The sequence below is a fragment of the Bombina bombina genome, chromosome 6, assembly GCF_027579735.1.
Source record: "Bombina bombina isolate aBomBom1 chromosome 6, aBomBom1.pri, whole genome shotgun sequence".
NCBI classification, from domain to species: Eukaryota; Metazoa; Chordata; class Amphibia; order Anura; family Bombinatoridae; genus Bombina; species Bombina bombina.
In genome coordinates this window covers 238534711-238554338 of record NC_069504.1, presented here as the reverse complement: position 1 = coordinate 238554338, position 19628 = coordinate 238534711, and the positions used below count along the sequence as shown (strand labels likewise).

The 19628-nt window shown below is 43.9% G+C and overlaps 1 protein-coding gene across 1 annotated transcript in view; it reads left to right on the top strand.

Annotated features, from left to right (window-relative positions):
- The window catches only part of ZDHHC17 (zinc finger DHHC-type palmitoyltransferase 17), a 306091-nt gene that overhangs the window by 100882 nt on the left and 185581 nt on the right, over positions 1–19628 (top strand). Inside the window, exon 4 of the mRNA XM_053716763.1 lies at positions 18692–18817. Coding sequence (XP_053572738.1) covers positions 18692–18817 — 126 coding nt within the window. The remainder of the gene's footprint in view (positions 1–18691; positions 18818–19628) is intronic.

Below are 19628 nucleotides of genomic sequence, written 5' to 3'. Positions count from 1 at the left end.
CCTACTTGTATAGAGGGATTTGGGCTCAGAGGCTGAGACATGTATCGTTTTCTATGTACTACATAATGCCTTGTTCTGTCGACATGGCCTTGACCTTCTCTTTCGAGTTATGGTATAATTTGTTTTTATTTAGACTTGCTTAGTTGTTTAGTCTTGCCGCCTTCAGGTGGCGCCCTTTTTAGATTCCGTGGGGCATCTGGTAACTGGGCGTACTCAGATGCAGGCTGTAATTTGGTCCTGTTATCGCAAGTCTGCCAATCTTGTCTCTCGTGCCGGCATGGTTTGCCGGGTCCCTCGGGCTCGGGGGACCCTGGACCTTCTGAGCCATCGGCCTCTGGGGGCTTTGTCCCTCAGGAGGCACCTTCCCAATCGCACACTCCTTTTACCTTTACGGGTGACCCCGATGGTGATGTCTCCTCCGCGCAGGGTGGACTTTTCCCCCCGGAGATGGCGGGGCATTTTCGTTTTAATATTTTAATGGCGTTGATTCGCCTGCAGGACCCTGAAATTTCCTTAGTTATGTGCCTGTCTTCCTATTCCGGGTGTTCAGACCATCAATGGCACTATTATATTTCCCCCGGGGGGTGATTGTTCCTCCATGTTCGTTTTGTTACAGGACTGTGCAGCTGCGAATTCTGCTATGACGTCTGTTTAATTTATTGGGGGATCCTTTTCTGTATCATCGGGCCCCTTCTTGTTCCTCTCAGGGTTCTTCGAGGTAGGCTAGTGGGGTTGCTTTTTCTCCAGTCAGTCTACTGTGAGCTTTCCCAGTCTTTTTTCTGAAGGTTACGGTCTCTGTTTGGCAGGTACCGCAGATACTTGTTTCCTTCTAGGCGGATGCTTACGGGTGCCCTTGATTTTTCTTTTATCAGATCAGGATTATTTACTTTCTGTTTTTGTTTTCCCTAGGGAATTCTGGGATTGCTCAAACTAGTTCTTCTATGGAAGTTTTTCCAGGATTTTCATCCGGAGCGTTTGTGTGCCTTGTTGCTTGTTAAGTGACGCACGTTGTGACTGGCTGGTCCGGCGGGACCTGCTGATTTACTTGTTTCAGTTGTTGGTTTCAATTTTTTAAAAAAAATAAAAAATACTTCATTTAGACCTTAGGGTCTGGTTGTTGGAAGCGCTTGGGCTGGCCTGTGGCAGTTCTGCTCCCGGCATACGGGACTGGTGGTGTCTCGCCGTGTCTCCTTGCATCCCGGGCAGAGGGGTGTGGTCCTTACTGGTAGGTGCGGTTATGCCATTTTGAGATGCTTTTTGCCTCGTTGTCCTCGACTGGCGGCTTGATCGATCTGTGAACTCTTTGTGAGTCCTACATAATTCTTGATTGAAATGACATATATAGAGGTGGTTAGTCTCACTATCTTCGCCTCTCGGAGCTTTTCTGCTCGAATTGCATGGCTCAACTTTTAGCTGTTGCTGCTAGGGTTCTGGCGTCCCTTTTTTCTTGGGGTTAAGGACTGGGATGACCTCTGTCCTCGGTGTCTAGTCCCGGTGAATTTAGTGTTGTGTGTTTTCATCGCAGTGTCTTCCTTGACGAGATAGTCGGTCAGCGCTGACTCAGGGAGTCTTGCTGTGGGATTCCGACTTGTAGCATCTGGGTTCTTCTCTTTTAGATCTCAGTGTGAGTCTGAGGGGATTTGAGGGCTTTGATGGCCTGGTTCCTACTTTCTCTTCTTGTCCCTGTTGTTTTCCTTGAAAATCGGGGTTTGGATGGATGAATTTCCTTGTCTCTCCTTTTGGGGAGTTTGGACATTTCCGGTTTGTTACCCTGTTGTGAGCGTGGGCTTCGGGGTTTGTATCTAAGAGTCCTTTGCCCTATTGTCTTCATTGTTTCCTGGTTTCGTTTTAGACCTGTTGAGTGCTTCTACTATGGCCAATTGGTTAGTATGTGGGACATTTTCCCCTTCTGCAGTTTGCTGCTGTCTGTGTTAGGGGCTTCGAGAGAGTGTCTCTGAGGTCTTACACAGTAGGTCTGTTTTGTTATCCCCCTATGGCTTGTGTCGGTCCCTTATGACGGAGGGCGCCCTTTGGGCATTTAGTGTCTGGGTAATAATCTGTGGATGATTTGGGGGTTCTGGGGACGTGTACTTCCTGTCTCATATCTTTGGCTGGGGGTCTCTTTGCTCTCTGTGCGAGTAATTCTACCCGGTGGTCCTTGGGTTTTCAGAGATGGGTTTGCCTGTTGGGATTTTTTATTCCCCATTTGCTGGATGTTATATGTCAGAGTTCTGGTTGCCTTTTTTTTCTTAGGCGACTGGTTATTTTCCTCCCCCTTTTTTTGTGCGGTGTTTCCGGTTTGATGACCATTGCAGCCTGTTGACCCGGATTTTTGCCGGAAAGGTGGAAGGTATGCAATTGAAACCGGTTACTGCTATCTGCTCATTGGTTGCTATTTAGCTTGACTGCTGATTAGCTGTTTTGGTACCAGTTGGTGTGTTCCTCAACCCTCTGGGGGATTTGGATCTTTGGGATCCTTATGTTGGCAGAAATTTGATCGGTGATGATGATATGCTGCTCTTTGGCCTGTAGTGGTATTGCATTGGTCTGTGCTGTCTTGGTTGCACAAGAGCGACATGTTACTATTTCTTTTAGAGAGGGGCTCTGCCTTCTCTGTTTGCACCACTATCTTCTCCTTTATTCCCGGCATCTATTTCATTGATTTTTTTTCCATCTATGGAATTGATCCTTGCTTGTGTGGCACCCTCAGTCTCCTGCGGGCTGGGGTGTGGGACTGGGTTTTTCTTTTTTTGGTGTTAATCTGGTTCGCCGGTAAAGGTTTTTTCTCTTGGTGACCGGGTTTTTCATGGAATTGCTGTTGGTCCCTGCTGGTCCTTGAGATTTGTTTGTTCTCTTCGGGTCATTTTCTGGTATTCTGATGATGTCTCCATCTTTGGGACATGGATTAGAGTATGCTTGTCGAACTGAGTCGGGTTGTCTTCTGGATGACCTGGGGTTTTCCTCTCTCTGTTAGGTTTGTTGCTGTTTGAGGGGCTGCAGCTGAGATGTTGCCTCTGAGAGATGGTGTCCTCTGGGTCAGTGATCTCGGCTGTGTCTATTTGTGGTAACTATCCAGGTTCTATGGACTGTTGGTAGCTTTGCGTCAATGGAGCTGTTTTTTTTGTTTTTTTCAAATAGTTATTGTTCCCTGTTTTTGGACGAAACAGGGCTTTCTTTTGTAAGGTGTATCCAGTCCACGGGTTCATCCATTACTTGTGGGATATTCTCCTTCCCAACAGGAAGCTGCAAGAGGACACCCACAGCAGAGCTGTCTATATAGCTTCTCCCCTAACTGCCACCCCCAGTCATTCTCTTGCAGCTCTCGACAAGATAGGAAGTATCAAGAGATATGTGGTGACTTAGTGTAGTTTTACCTTCAATCAAAAGTTTATTTTTAAACGGTACCGGCGTTGTACTGTTTTACTCTCAGGCATAATTTAGAAGAAGAATCTGCCTGGAGGTTGATGATCTTAGCGGTTTGTAACTAAGGTCCATTGCTTTTCTCACGCATAACTGAAGAGTATGGGAAAGACTTCAGTTGGGGGAACGGTTTGCAGAGTACCTGCTTTGAGGTATTTTCAGTATATATATTTCTAGAGAGATAAGTTCTAGAAAATGCTGACAGAGCCTTGTATAATTGAGGTAAGCCTGATGCAGTGATTTAACGACTGGGATCATGCTTACAAAAAAGGGTAATATTCATGTTAATACTCATATTTCTTAGTGACAAAACGTTTACATGTTATATAGAAAAAACGTTTTTTTTTCTCTGAGGGTGATAAATCGTTTTTTTGGGGCCTAGTTTCCACATGGCTAGTCAGATACTCCTAGGAGTATTTTCTTAAGGCCCTCTGACATCGAGTGCATGGTGAGAGGGGCCTATTTTTGTGCTCTAGATGCACAGTTCATATTCAGACTGAGACATCCAGCTTCCCTAAAGGAGTCCTCTGGCATCTGAGGACCACTATAGAGGGCTTATTCCTTTCCTAAATCGTATTTGAGGGCAGGTAGGAGCCACAGCAGAGCTGTGGCAAGCTGTTTAACTGTTTATTAACGGTTTTTTAAATTTTTTCAAATCCGTTTTGGGGCCTAAAGGGTTAATCATCCATTTGCAAGTGGGGTGCAATGCTGCTTTAGTCCCTTATACACACTGTAAAAATTTCGAAGAGTTTACTACTTTTTTTTTTTTTTAATTTTCAAAAGAGCTTTATTTTGATAAACAATGCATACACGGCATAAAATAATTGTGCACATAGTACATCGAAACTGTTACAGTAAAATGCTTTGTCACAATAGTCCGTTGTACAAACTGTATAAAGGTGTGAGGGATGCTTATAAATATTCATTTCAACATTTGAAGACACCTTTCAAGTTTAGTGTATGTCCCAATTGATCCCAAGTTTCTTACTATGTAGACCACTCTTGGGTCTGTAACAGATACTCATGTGAACAATATTGGGAATATATGGTAATGGGGGGGAGAACTAGGGGTAAGGGAAACAAACAATTTAAATATACAATTTTTAGGATAAAAATCTGTGAGAAACAGAGAGTGATCATCCATCTGGGGTCAGGTAAACATACACAGCGTGAACTGGATATACATAGCGTGCAGCAAGAGCATTACATTAGCGGTTGTAAACATAAGACATTTAATGTATCCCGCAAGTCGCAGTTTATGCATATCAGGTTACTCTCTTCACTACAGTGTATTTCTCAGGAAACCCAAATTAGTTATACAGACCTCGCATGGGCCTATGATCATATTCATATATAAATCATATAAGGTGCATATGTGTACAAAGTTTGACTCAATAGGGGGATCAGAGGAAGAGAGAGAAGAGCGAGGGGTCTAATAGGTCCAATTAAAGTGGTTCACTCCCAACTTCGGCTGAGACTGATCGCCCACAGCCTATATTTGACTGTAAGACTGAGCAACTGAAAGATGGCAGTTAGTGTTTAATGTGAACTAGTTTGAGGGTATACACACAGAGCACAAGTCACAATACTGGGTATACTAGAGGGTATATTATTCTATTTAGGGCTATAAAACAGGGCAGTGGTAAGCATCCTCAGGGTATTTACGCTGCCATCAACATAGTTCATCTAACTACATGTTAATATCACTGTCAGGCTGTTAGGCAAATACTTACATATAGGTATTTAAGTCTATGGGGCCCTTATCTGCACCAATCTAAGCGTGTTAAAACAAGCCAATATACCAAGCTGATCATGTTTTTAAACCAACATTACTGTGCATTGTATAAAGCTTGCAAAGACGTTGTTTACAATTATAACAGACATACAAACAGAGTTAAACTAAGAACAGTGTTGAACTTTGAACTCATCTCTTAAATTAACATATGTAGCCTTTAACAACATATTTTGATCACCTCGCCAAAAAAATTATTCTGACCGGTGGTTGCCCTAATCAGCCACTGTGCCAGGTGGCCGAGGCACATTCACCTACAGTTACAGTTAACCCCCTGTGTCCAGCTGGCCATAATAGACGATAGTGGTATGTGCATACATGGGGCAATTGCCAAGCCAGCACGGCCAGAGTACAGAAATATATCTCCTGATAGTGTTTTGTGTGGCTTTTAAAGTTGAAGGACCTGCAAAACTGAGTAATGTCTCTGGTACCTTAATTATTGTTCCGGATGCCTCAGGAGAGTAAGCCGACAAATAGCCGTGATCTATCAGGGATGATGGTATGTCTCTTGGTGATCCAATCCTGGGTGCTGCCTCCGAAATCCCCACATTGGTGAGATCTGACACGGTCTTTGCTTTATGTTGAGACCGCAGTGCTGTGCCCTTTTTTGCTGATATCTGCGTTGCGGCACTGACGATCCAACTTTGAGGTTCCTGAGGATCTGTAATCTTTAGGGGTATTTCCAGATGGTGAGGCACCTCCTCGTGTTGCGCTTTGTAATTCTTACTTGGAGTGGAGGTCTGCCTGTGTAGGAGCTGCGTTGTAATCCTGAGTGCTCCGCGAGGTGAGTCTGCTATCTGTGCGTGCCCCGCTCCAGAAGACTCATGTGTAGCAGTAGAAGGGTCAGCTGTGACAGAGCCTGTCTGAGTATTCCCCGGTAAGGGAGCACTAGTCGATATCTTGCTCTCCTGTTCAGCCTCCAGGTGCTGCATTAAGAATTCATATGGAGCCCTCTCGATCAGTTTTAACATGCGCGCTGTAAATCTTGCCATAAGGTCCTCATGGCGTAGCTGATTGTGCACCTCCGCCATTTTGGATATCCTCTGCTTGTTGTATAAGCAAGATTTCACTTTTTCCCAGCTGATAAAGGTGCTAAATTTCAGCCCTCTGTTCTGTTAGAGCTGTATGTTGGTGAAGAATTGGTAAGTCGGAGTTATCCGACAGCACCAATGACCCGTTTCTTCCCGGGGGGGGGTGGATACCTATCAATGGGCCGCTGCCCTAGGCCATAAGATTCCGAGCTGAGTCACCAAAGTCATGTACACAGCAAGAGGGGCACATCTGCCCAAGTCGTGATTTCTTTATAATAGGTAGTTGTACTCTTGCTGTTTGAACACAATAATCAGCGGATTAGTGTTGATTCTGCTGGAGCCCTCAGAAGTTGCGTCCTATCCAGGACACTGCACGGACACGCCCCCGAGTTTACTACTTTTTAACACTGTTTTGCAGTTTATGTGATAGTTTTGTTCTCTTAAAGGCACAGTACCGTTTTTATTTAATTGCTGTTTCACATTTATTAAAGTGTTTTACAAGCTTGCTGGTCTCATTACTAGTCTGTTAAACATGTCTGACATAGAGGAAACTCCTTGTTCAATATGTTTAGAAGCCATTGTGGAACCCCCTCTTAGAATGTGTACCAAATGTACTGAAATTTCTATAAATTATAAAGACCATATTATGGCATTTAAAGATTTATCGCCAGAGGTTTCTCAGACTGACAAAAGGGAGGTTATGCCATCTAGCTCTCCCCACGTGTCAGAACCTATGACTTCCACTCAAGTGACGCCAAGTACATCTAGCGCGTCCAATGCGTTTGCCTTACAAGACATGGCGGCAGTTATGAATAATACCCTCACAGAGGTATTGTCCAAACTGCCAGGGTTACAAGGAAAGTGAGACGGCTCTGGGGCTAGAACAAATATAGAGCTTTCTGACGCTTTAGTAGCTATGTCCGATATACCCTCAAAATGCACCGAAGCCGTGGCAAGGGAGTTGCTCTCTGAGGATGAGATTTCAGATTCAGGGAAGACGTTACTTCAGTCCGATTCTGAAATGACAGCCTTTAAATTTAAGCTTGAACACCTCCGCTTATTGCTCAGGGAGGTTTTAGCGACTCTGGATGACTGTGACCCTATTGTAGTTCCAGAGAAATTGTGTAAAATGGACAAATACTTTGCAGTGCCTGTTTACACTGATGTTTTTCCAGTCCCTAAGAGGTTTTCGGAAATTATTACTAAGGAATAGGATAGACCAGGTGTACCATTCTCTCCCCCTCCTGCTTTCAAAAAGATGTTTCACATAGATGCCGCCATACGGGACTCGTGGCAGACGGTCCCTAAGGTGGAGGGAGCAGTCTCTACCCTAGCTAAGCGTACAACTATCCCCGTCGAGGACAGTTCTTAGTTCCTATCGATAAAAAATTGGAGGGTCTCCTTAAGAAAATGTTTATCCATCAAGGTTTTATTCTCCAGCCTCTTGCATTAATTGCCCCAGTTACTGCTGCAGCGGCTTTTTGGTTTGAGTCTCTTGAGGAGGCTCTACAGGTGGAGACCCCGTTAGATGATATTTTAGACAGGATTAAAGCTCTCAAGTTAGCCAATTCCTTTATTTCTGACGCCGTTTTTCATCTAACCAAACTAGCGGCTAAGAATTCAGGTTTTGCCATTCTGGCGCGCAGGGCTCTATGGCTTAAGTCCTGGTCAGCAGACATTACTTCAAAGTCTAAGCTTCTTAACACCCCCTTCAAAGGACAGACCCTATTCGGGCCAGGCCTGAAGGAGATCATTTCTGATATTACTGGAGGAAAAGGTCATGCCCTTCCTCAGGATAGGTCCAATAAATTAAGGACCAAACAGAATAATTTTCGTTCATTTCGAAACTTCAAAAGTGGCGCAGCTTCAGCATCCTCTAATGCGAAACAAGAGGGAAATTTCGCCCAGTCCAAACCAGTCTGGAGACCGAACCAGGCTTGGAACAAGGGGAAGCAGGCCAAAAAACCTGCTGCCGCCTCTAAGACAGCATGAAGGAGTAAGCCCGATCCGGGACCGGATCTAGTAGGGGGCAGACTTTCTCTCTTCGCCCAGGCTTGGGCAAGAGACGTCCAGGATCCCTGGGCATTAGAGTTTTTTTCCCAGGGATATCTTCTGGACTTCAAAGCTTCATCTCCAAAAGGAAGATTTCATCTCTCACAATTATCTGTAAACCAGATAAAGAGAGAGGCATTCTTACGTTGTGTTAAAGACCTACTGGTTATGGGAGTGATCCACCCAGTTCCAAGGGAGGAACAGGGGCAGGGCTTCTATTCAAATCTGTTTATAGTTCCCAAAAAAGAGGGAACTTTCAGACCAATCTTGGATCTCAAGATCCTAAACAAATTTCTCAGAGTCCCATCCTTCAAGATGGAGACTATCCGAACCATTCTCCTATGATCCAGGAGGGTCAATTTATGACTACTGTGGACTTAAAGGATGCTTATCTCCACATTCCGATTCACAGAAATAATCATCAGTTCCTCAGGTTCGCCTTCCTAGACAGGCATTACCAGTTTGTTGCTCTTCCCTTTGGGCTAGCCACGGCACCAAGAATCTTTACAAAGGTTCTAGGGTCCCTACTGGCGGTTCTAAGGCCATGAGGCATAGCGGTGGCTCCTTACTTAGATGACATTCTGATATAGGCATCGACTTTTCAAATCGCCAAGTCCCATATGGACATTGTTCTGGCCTTTCTGAGGTCTCACGGGTGGAAGGTGAACGAAGAAAAGAGTTCTCTCTCCCCTCTCACAATAGTTTCCTTCCTAGGAACACTGATAGATTCAGTAGAAATGAAAATTTTTCTGACAGAGCTCAGGTTATCAAAGCTTCTAACTTTCTGCCGTGCTCTTCATTCCACTTTTCGGCCGTCAGTGGCTCAGTGTATGGAAGTAATCGGCCTAATGGTAGCGGCAATGGACATAGTTCCGTTTGCCTGCCTACATCTCAGACCACTGCAACTTTGCATGCTCAATCAGTGGAATGGGGACTACACAGATTTGTCCCCTCTGCTAAATCTGGATCAAGAGACCAGGGATTCTCTTCTCTGGTGGTTATCTCGGGTCCATCTGTCCAGGGGAATGAGTTTCCGCAGGCCAGAGTGGACTATATTGTTGACCGATGCCAGCCTTCTGGGCTGGGAGCGCAGTCTGGAACTCCCTGAAGGCTCAGGGTTCGTGGACTCTGGAGGAAGCCCTCCTTCCGATTAAATATTCTGGAGCTGAAAGCGATATTCAATGCTCTTCAGGCTTGGCCTCAACTAGCTGCGGTCAGGTTAATCAGATTTCAGTCGGACAATATCACAACTGTAGCCTATATCAACCATCAGGGGAGAACAAGAAGCCCCCTGGCAATGTTGGAGGTTTCAAAGATAATTATATGGGCAGAGGTTCACTCTTGCCATCTCTCAGCTATCCATATACCAGGTGTAGAGAACTGGGAGGCGGATTTTCTAAGTTGGCAGACTTTTCATCCGGGGGAGTGGGAGCTCCATCCGGAGGTATTTGCCCAGCTGATCCAACTATGGGGCAAACCAGAACTGGATCTGATGGTGTCTCGTCAGAACGCCAAGCTTCCTTGTTACGGGTCCAGGTCAAGGGATCCCCAGGCAGCGCTGATAGATGCTCTAGCAGTGCCCTGGTCCTTCAGCCTGGCTTATGTGTTCCCACCATTTCCTCTCCTCCCTCGTCTGATTGCCAAGATCAAGCAGGAGAGAGCTTTAGTGATTTTGATAGCACCTGCGTGGCCACGCAGGACTTGGTATGCAGATCTGGTGGACATGTCATCCTTTCGCTGAGGCAGGACCTTCTACTCCAAGGCCCTTTCAAACATACAAATCTAATTTCTCTGCGGCTGACTGCTTGGAGATTGACGCTTGATTTTATCAAAACGTGGTTTCTCCGAGTCGGTCATTGATACCTTGATTCAGGCTCGAAAGCCTGTCACCAGGAAAATCTATCATAAGATATGGTGTAAATATCTTCATTGGTGTGAATCCAAGGGTTACTCATGGAGTAAGATCAGGATTCCTAGTATATTATCCTTTCTCCAAGAAGGATTGGAGAAGGCATTGTCAGCTAGTTCCTTAAAGGGACAGATTTCTGCTCTGTCTATTCTTCTGCACAAGCGTCTGGTAGATGTTCCAGACGTTCAGGCGTTTTGTCAGGCTTTAGTTAGGATCAAGTCTGTGTTTAAACCTTTTGCTCCGCCATGGAGTTTAAATTTAGTTCTTAAAGTTCTTCAAGGGGTTCCGTTTGAACCTCTGCATTCCATAGATATCAAGCTTTTATCTTAGAAAGTTCTGTTTTTGGTAGCTATCTCTTCGGCTCGAAGAGTTTCAGAGTTATCTGCCTTACAGTGTGATTCCCCTCATCTGATCTTCCATGCAGATAAGGTAGTTTTGCGTACCAAACCTGGGTTTCTTCCTAAGGTGGTATCTAATAAGAATATCAATCAGGAGATTGTTGTTCCGTCACTGTGTTCTAATCCTTCTTCAAAGAAGGAACGTCTATTACACAATCTTGACGTGGTTCGTGCTTTAAAGTTTTATTTACAAGCTACTAAAGATTTTCGTCAAACATCTGCATTGTTTGTTGTCTACTCTGGACAGAGGAGAGGCCAAAAGGCTTCGGCATCTTCTCTTTCCTTTTGGCTGAGAAGCATAATCCGTTTAGCTTATGAGACTGCTGGCCAGCAGCCTCCTGAAAGAATTACAGCTCATTCCACTAGAGCGGTAGCTTCCACATGGGCTTTTAAAAATGAGGCTTCTGTTGAACAGATTTGTAAGGCGGCTACTTGGTCTTCGCTTCATACTTTTTCTAAATTCTACAAATTTGATACTTTTGCTTCCTCGGAGGCTATTTTTGGGACAAAGGTCTTGCAGGCAGTGGTGCCTTCCGTTTAAGTTCCTGCCTTGTCCCTCCCTTCATTCGTGTCCTAAAGCTTTGGTATTGGTATCCCACAAGTAATGGATGAACCCGTGGACTGGATACACCTTACAAGAGAAAACAAAATTCATGCTTACCTGATAAATTTTTCTCTTGTGGTGTATCCAGTCCACGGCCCGCCCTGTCACTTTTAAGGCAGGTGTTTTTTATTTTTAAACTACAGTCACCACTGCACCCTATAGTTTCTCATTTTCTCCTGTTAAGTGTGGTCAGTCCACGGGTCATCATTACTTCTGGGATATTAACTCCTCCCCAACAGGAAGTGCAAGAGGATTCACCCAGCAGAGCTGCTATATAGCTCCTCCCCTCTACGTCACACCCAGTCATTCTCTTGCACCCAACTAATAGATAGGATGTGTGAGAGGACTGTGGTGATTATACTTAGTTTTATACCTTCAATCAAAAGTTTGTTATTTTATAACAGCACCGGAGTGTGTTGTTCCTTCTCTGGTAGAATTTGAAGAAGAATCTACCTGAGTTTTTTGTATGATTTTAGCCGGCGTAGTTAAGATCATATTGCTGTTCTCGGCCATCTGAGGAGTGAGGTAAACTTCAGATCAGGGGACAGCGGGCAGGTTAATCTGCAAAGAGGTATGTAGCAGCATATTATTTTCTGACAATGGAATTGACTGAGAAAATTCTGCCATACCGATATAATGTAAACTCAGCCTTAAATGCAGTAGTAGCAACTGGTATCAGGCTGTCATGTATGTATATTTTACACTTCAGTATTCTGGGGAATGGCACTTCACTGGGATAATACTGTATGCATAAGACTTTAGCCTAATTTGCAGTGACTAGCAACAGGCTTTCTAATGACATTTCATTTTTTTGATGTTAAACGTTTTTGCTGGCATGTTAAATCGTTTAATTTTCTGAGGTACTGGGTGAAAAAATGTTTTGGGCACTGTTTTTTTCCACTTGGCAGTCGTTTTATTTAATTTAAGACAGTTTACTGATCTCCCTCACTGTTGTGTGTGAGGGGGAGGGGCCTATTTTGGCGCTTTTGCTACGCATCAAAAAATTCAGTCAGAAGTCTCTTGTCTTCCCTGCATGATCCGGTTCGTCTCTACAGAGCTCAGGGGTCTTCAAAACTTATTTTGAGGGAGGTAATCACTCACAGCAGAGCTGTGAGATTGTAGCTGACTGTGATAAAAAAACGTTTATTTCTGTACTTTTTTCTGCTATCAGGGTTAGTTATCCATTACTAATGGGGGCAATCCTTTGCTAAAATTGTGTTTTTACCGGAAAAGATTTGATGTTATAGTTTCTCAGTTTATTATTTCTCAACTGTCATAACTTTTTTCTGTGCTTCTTAAAGGCACAGTACGTTTTCATATTATTTGTAAATTACTTTCAAAAGTATTTCCAAGTTGCTAGTTTATTTGCTAGTGTGTTAAACATGTCTGATTCAGAGGAATATCTCTGTGCTATATGTGCTAAAGCCAAAGTGGAGCCCAATAGAAATTTATGTACTAATTGCATTGATGCTACTTTAAATAAAAGTCAATCTGTACAAATTGAACATATTTCACCAAACAACGAGGGGAGAGTTATGCCGACTAACTCGCCTCACGTGTCAGTACCTGCATCTCCCGCTCGGGAGGTGCGTGATATTGTGGCGCCGAGTACATCAGGGCGGCCATTACAAATCACATTACAGGATATGGCTAATGTTATGACTGAAGTTTTGGCTAAATTACCAGAACTAAGAGGTAAGCGTGATCACTCTGGGGTAAGAACAGAGTGCGCTGTTGATAATAGGGCCATGTCTGATACTGCGTCACAGTATGCTGAACATGAGGACGGAGAGCTTCAATCAGCAGGTGACGGTTCTGATCCCAATAGAATGGATTCAGACATTTCTAATTTTAAGTTTAAACTCGAAAACCTCCGTGTACTGTTAGGGGAGGTATTAGCAGCTCTAAATGATTGTAACACCGTTGCAATCCCAGAGAAATTATGTAGGCTGGATAGATACTATGCGGTACCGGCGAGTACTGACGTATTTCCTATACCTAAGAGGCTTACAGAGATAATTACTAAGGAGTGGGATAGGCCCGGTGTACCCTTTTCCCCCCCTCCTGTGTTTAGAAAAATGTTTCCAATAGACGCCACCACACGGGACTTATGGCAGACGGTCCCTAAGGTGGAGGGAGCGGTTTCTACTCTGGCTAAGCGTACCACTATCCCGGTGGAGGATAGCTGTGCCTTTTCAGATCCAATGGATAAAAAATTAGAGGGTTACCTTAAGAAAATGTTTGTTCAACAAGGTTTTATATTGCAACCCCTTGCATGTATTGCGTCTGTCACGGCCGCGGCCACTTTTTGGTCCGAGTCCCTGGAAGAGACTCTTGATTCAATAACTATAGATGAGATTTCAAACAAGCTTAAGACACTTAAGCTAGCTAATTCATTTATTTCGGATGCCGTAGTACATTTAACTAAACTTACGGCTAAGAATTCCGGATTCGCCATTCAGGCACGCAGAGCACTGTGGCTAAAATCCTGGTCAGCTGACGTTACTTCTAAATTACTTAACATACCTTTCAAAGGGCAGACCTTATTCGGGCCCGGGTTGAAAGAAATTATCGCTGACATTACAGGAGGTAAAGGCCATGCCCTGCCTCAAGACAGAGCCAAACCTAAGGCTAGACAGTATAATTTTCGTTCCTTTCGTAATTTCAAAGCAGGAGCAGCATCAACTTCCTCTGCACCAAAACAGGAAGGAGCTGTTGCTCGCTACAGACAAGGCTGGAAACCTAACCAGTCCTGGAACAAGGGCAAGCAGGCCAGGAAACCTGCTGCTGCCCCTAAGACAGCATGAATTGAGGGCCCCCGATCCGGGAACGGATCTAGTGGGGGGCAGACTTTCTCTCTTCGCCCAGGCTTGGGCAAGAGATGTCCAGGATCCCTGGGCGTTAGAGATCATATCTCAGGGATATCTTCTGGACTTCAAATTCTCTCCCCCAAAAGGGAGATTTCATCTGTCAAGGTTGTCAACAAGCCAGATAAAGAAAGAGGCGTTTCTACGCTGTGTACAAGATCTTTTACTAATGGGAGTAATCCATCCGGTTCCGCGGTCAGAACAAGGACAAGGGTTTTACTCAAATCTGTTTGTGGTTCCCAAAAAAGAGGGAACTTTCAGACCAATCTTGGATTTAAAGATCCTAAACAAATTCCTAAGAGTTCCATCGTTCAAAATGGAAACTATTCGGACAATCTTACCCATGATCCAAAAGGGTCAGTACATGACCACAGTGGATTTAAAGGATGCTTACCTTCACATACCGATTCACAAAGATCATTACCGGTATCTAAGGTTTGCCTTCCTAGACAGGCATTACCAGTTTGTAGCTCTTCCATTCGGATTGGCTACGGCTCCAAGAATCTTCACAAAGGTTCTGGGTGCTCTTCTGGCGGTACTAAGACCGCGAGGAATTTCGGTAGCTCCGTACCTAGACGACATTCTGATACAAGCTTCAAGCTTTCAAACTGCCAAGTCTCATACAGAGTTAGTACTGGCATTTCTAAGGTCGCATGGATGGAAGGTGAACGAAAAGAAGAGTTCTCTCTTTCCACTCACAAGAGTTCCCTTCTTGGGGACTCTTATAGATTCTGTAGAAATGAAGATTTACCTGACAGAAGACAGGTTAACAAAGCTTCAAAATGCATGCCGTGTCCTTCATTCCATTCAACACCCGTCAGTAGCTCAATGCATGGAGGTGATCGGCTTAATGGTAGCGGCAATGGACATAGTACCCTTTGCACGCCTACATCTCAGACCGCTGCAATTGTGCATGCTAAGTCAGTGGAATGGGGATTACTCAGACTTGTCCCCTACTCTGAATCTGGATCAAGAGACCAGAAATTCTCTTCTATGGTGGCTTTCTCGGCCACATCTGTCCAGGGGGATGCCATTCAGCAGGCCAGACTGGACAATTGTAACAACAGACGCCAGCCTACTAGGTTGGGGCGCTGTCTGGAATTCTCTGAAGGCTCAGGGCCAATGGAATCAGGAGGAGAGTCTCCTGCCAATAAACATTCTGGAATTGAGAGCAGTTCTCAATGCCCTTCTGGCTTGGCCCCAGTTAACAACTCGGGGGTTCATCAGGTTTCAGTCGGACAACATCACGACTGTAGCTTACATCAACCATCAGGGAGGGACAAGAAGCTCCCTAGCAATGATGGAAGTATCAAAGATAATTCGCTGGGCAGAGTCTCACTCTTGCCACCTGTCAGCAATCCACATCCCGGGAGTGGAGAACTGGGAGGCGGATTTCCTAAGTCGTCAGACTTTTCATCCGGGGGAGTGGGAACTTCACCCGGAGGTTTTTGCCCAAATTCTTCGACGTTGGGGCAAACCAGAGATAGATCTCATGGCGTCTCGACAGAACGCCAAGCTTCCTCGTTACGGGTCCAGATCCAGGGATCCGGGAGCGGTTCTGATAGATGCTTTGACAGCACCTTGGACCTTCGGGATGGCTTATGTGTTTCCACCCTTCCCGATGCTTCCTCGATTGATTGCCAGAATCAAACAGGAGAGAGCATCAGTGATTCTAATGGCGCCTGCATGGCCACGCAGGACTTGGTATGCAGATCTAGTGGACATGTCATCCTGTCCACCTTGGTCTCTGCCTCTGAGACAGGACCTTCTGATCCGGGGTCCCTTCAAACATCAAAATCTAATTTCTCTGAAGCTGACTGCTTGGAAATTGAACGCTTGATTTTATCAAAACGTGGGTTTTCTGAGTCAGTAATTGATACCTTAATACAGGCTAGGAAGCCTGTTACCAGAAAGATTTACCATAAAATATGGCGTAAATACTTATATTGGTGCGAATCCAAGAGTTACTCATGGAGTAAGGTTAGGATTCCTAGGATATTGTCTTTTCTACAAGAAGGTTTAGAAAAGGGGTTATCCGCTAGTTCCTTAAAGGGACAGATTTCAGCTCTGTCCATTCTTTTACACAAACGTCTGTCAGAGGTTCCGGACGTTCAAGCTTTTTGTCAGGCTTTAGCTAGGATCAAGCCTGTGTTTAAAACTGTTGCTCCACCATGGAGTTTGAACTTAGTTCTTAATGTTTTACAGGGTGTTCCGTTTGAACCCCTTCATTCCATTGATATCAAGCTGTTATCTTGGAAAGTTCTATTTTTAATGGCTATTTCCTCGGCTCGAAGAGTCTCTGAGTTATCTGCCTTACATTGTGATTCTCCTTATCTGATTTTTCATTCAGACAAGGTAGTTCTGCGTACTAAACCTGGGTTCTTACCTAAGGTGGTCACTAACAGGAATATCAATCAAGAGATTATTGTTCCATCTTTGTGTCCTAATCCTTCTTCGAAGAAGGAACGTCTTCTACACAATCTAGATGTAGTCCGTGCCCTGAAATTTTATCTACAGGCAACTAAGGATTTTCGACAAACGTCTTCCCTGTTTGTCGTTTATTCTGGTCAGAGGAGAGGTCAAAAAGCTTTGGCTACCTCTCTCTCTTTTTGGCTTCGTAGCATAATAAGTTTAGCCTATGAGACTGCTGGACAGCAGCCTCCTGAAAGAATTACAGCTCATTCTACTAGAGCTGTGGCTTCCACATGGGCCTTTAAGAATGAGGCTTCTGTTGAACAGATTTGCAAGGCTGCAACTTGGTCTTCTCTTCATACTTTTTCCAAATTTTACAAATTTGACACTTTTGCTTCTTCGGAGGCTGTTTTTGGGAGAAAGGTTCTTCAGGCAGTGGTTCCTTCCGTATAAAGAGCCTGCCTGTCCCTCCCGTCATCCGTGTACTTTAGCTTTGGTATTGGTATCCCAGAAGTAATGATGACCCGTGGACTGACCACACTTAACAGGAGAAAAAAAATTTTTTGCTTACCTTATAATTTCCTTTCTCCTGTTGTGTGGTCTGCCCACGGCCCGCCCTGTTTTTTATGGCAGGTCAAACATTTTTAAATTATACTCCAGTCACCACTGCACCCTTTGGCTTCTCCTTTCTCGTTGGTTCTCGGTCGAATGACTGGGTGTGACGTAGAGGGGAGGAGCTATATAGCAGCTCTGCTGGGTGAATCCTCTTGCACTTCCTGTTGGGGAGGAGTTAATATCCCAGAAGTAATGATGACCCGTGGACTGACCACACTACAGGAGAAAGGAATTTATCAGGTAAGCATAAATTTTGTTTTTTCTTGCTTGTCTTCGGTCGAATGACTGGGGGTGGCAGTTAGGGGAGGAGCTATATAGACAGCTCTGCTGTTGGTGTCCTCTTGCAGCTTCCTGTTGGGAAGGAGAATATCCCACAAGTAATGGATGAACCCGTGGACTGGATACACCACAAGAGAGAGAAATTTATCAGGTAAGCATAAATTTTGTTTTTGCTTTGGGAATGTGTGTTTTAGGTGGTGCCTTCATGTGGTTCGCCTCTTACCCTCCCGTTTTGACATTCTGTGTCCTCTTTGGCTTGGGTATAAATTTCCCATAAGTAATGAATGCGGCTGTGGACTCTTTCCCATTAGGAAGAAAAACAAACATAAATTATGCTTACCTGATCATTTTATTTTCTTCCGTGGGAAAGAGTCCACAATCCCCCCCCCCCCCCCCCCCCCCCCACGTTTTTGAGGCGGCGTTTTTTATCTTCTTTTTTTCACCTTATGCTTCTTCCACTGTTCCTTGTTCCTCGGCTGAATGACTGGGGGATAGGGCAAGTGGGAGGAGTATTTAAGTATTTAAGCCTTTGACCGGTGGCCAGGTTCTTATATATTCCCATAAGTAATGAATGCGGCTGTGGACTCTTTCCCAAGGAAGAAAAGAAAATTATCAGGTAAGCATAATTTTATATTTTTTATTGTTATTGCCACTTGTTTTTACCTTCTTTGTTTGTTTATACCTTAAAGGGACATGAAAAACAAAATGATTTATTTATTTCTTGATTCAGATAGAGAATGTAGTTTTAAACAACTTTCCAATTTATTTATCATCTTATTTGCTTTATTTTCTTGGTATACTTGTTTGAAGCAGCAGCAATGCTTTACTGGGATGTAGTTAATGCATTGGGTGAGCCAATAACATGAGGCATTTCTGTGCAGGAACCAATCAGTAGCTCCTCAGTCTACCTAGGTATCCTTTTCAACAAAGAATATAGAGAGAACAATAAAATTAGATAATATACGTAAATTGGAAAGTTGTTTAAAATCACATGCTCTATATGAATCATTTAATAAATTGTGGGGTTTATGCCCCTTTAATTTAAAGTCAAGTTTAATGGAAAATAAAATTATATATTCACCAGTTTTTCAAGACTTTTGGGCCTGATGATCTTCTAATCCAGTACCCAGCAAAACAAATTTAACAGCTCTCAGGCTAAAGTGTGGTTTCCTACAATTCTTTGAGGGACCCCGCAATACTGAAGACTTTCACAGATAATGTTGTGTCCATACTATGTACAAGGAAACTTCACTCTCATTCATGTATGGATACAATTAAGTTTTTGTATTTCTCCTTTTATTTTTTCTTTTAGGGAGAGTCACCACTTGATCTTGCAAAACAGAGAAAAAATGTTTGGATGATTAACCACCTGCAGGAGGCGCGACAAGCTAAAGGCTATGACAATCCCTCCTTCCTTAAAAAACTGAAAGCAGACAAGGTGATCATGTTTGTTCTTGAACTGTACCTCTTACTGGAAGGTCACCCTGAACCATGAATATACTTTTCTTTCATGTAATTGGCAAGAGTCCATGAGCTAGTGACGTATGGGATATACAATCCTACCAGGAGGGGCAAAGTTTCCCAAACCTCAAAATGCCTATAAATACACCCCTCACCACACCCACAATTCAGTTTTACAAACTTTGCCTCCTATGGAGGTGGTGAAGTAAGTTTGTGCTAAGATTTCTATGTTGATATGCGCTTCTCAGCATTGTTGAAGCCCGATTCCTCTCAGTGTACAGCGAATGTCAGAGGGACGTGAAGGGAGTATCACTTATTGAATACAATGATTTCCCTAACAGGGGTCTATTTAATAGGTTCTCTGTTATCGGTCGTAGAGATTCATCTCCTACCTCCCTTTTCAGATCGACGATATACTCTCATGTACCATTACCTCTACTGATAACTGTTTCAGTACTGGTTTGTCTATCTGCTATATGTGTATGGGTGTCTTTGGGTAAGTATGTTTTTTATTACTTAAGACACCTCAGCTATGGTTTGGCACTTTATGCATTTTATATAAAATTCTAAATATATGTATTGTACTTATATTTGCCATGAGTCAGGTTCATGTGTTTCATATTTGGGGAATATATACATTTTTTTAAGAATTTATTTCTTACCTGGGGTTTAGTCTTTTTTTCAATTGACTACTTCTTGCAAATTGCGGGCGGTATTAGGCCCGCGGGTGCGTCAAATGATAAACATTATTGCGTCATTCTTGGCGTGGAAAAATACGTCTGACGCAA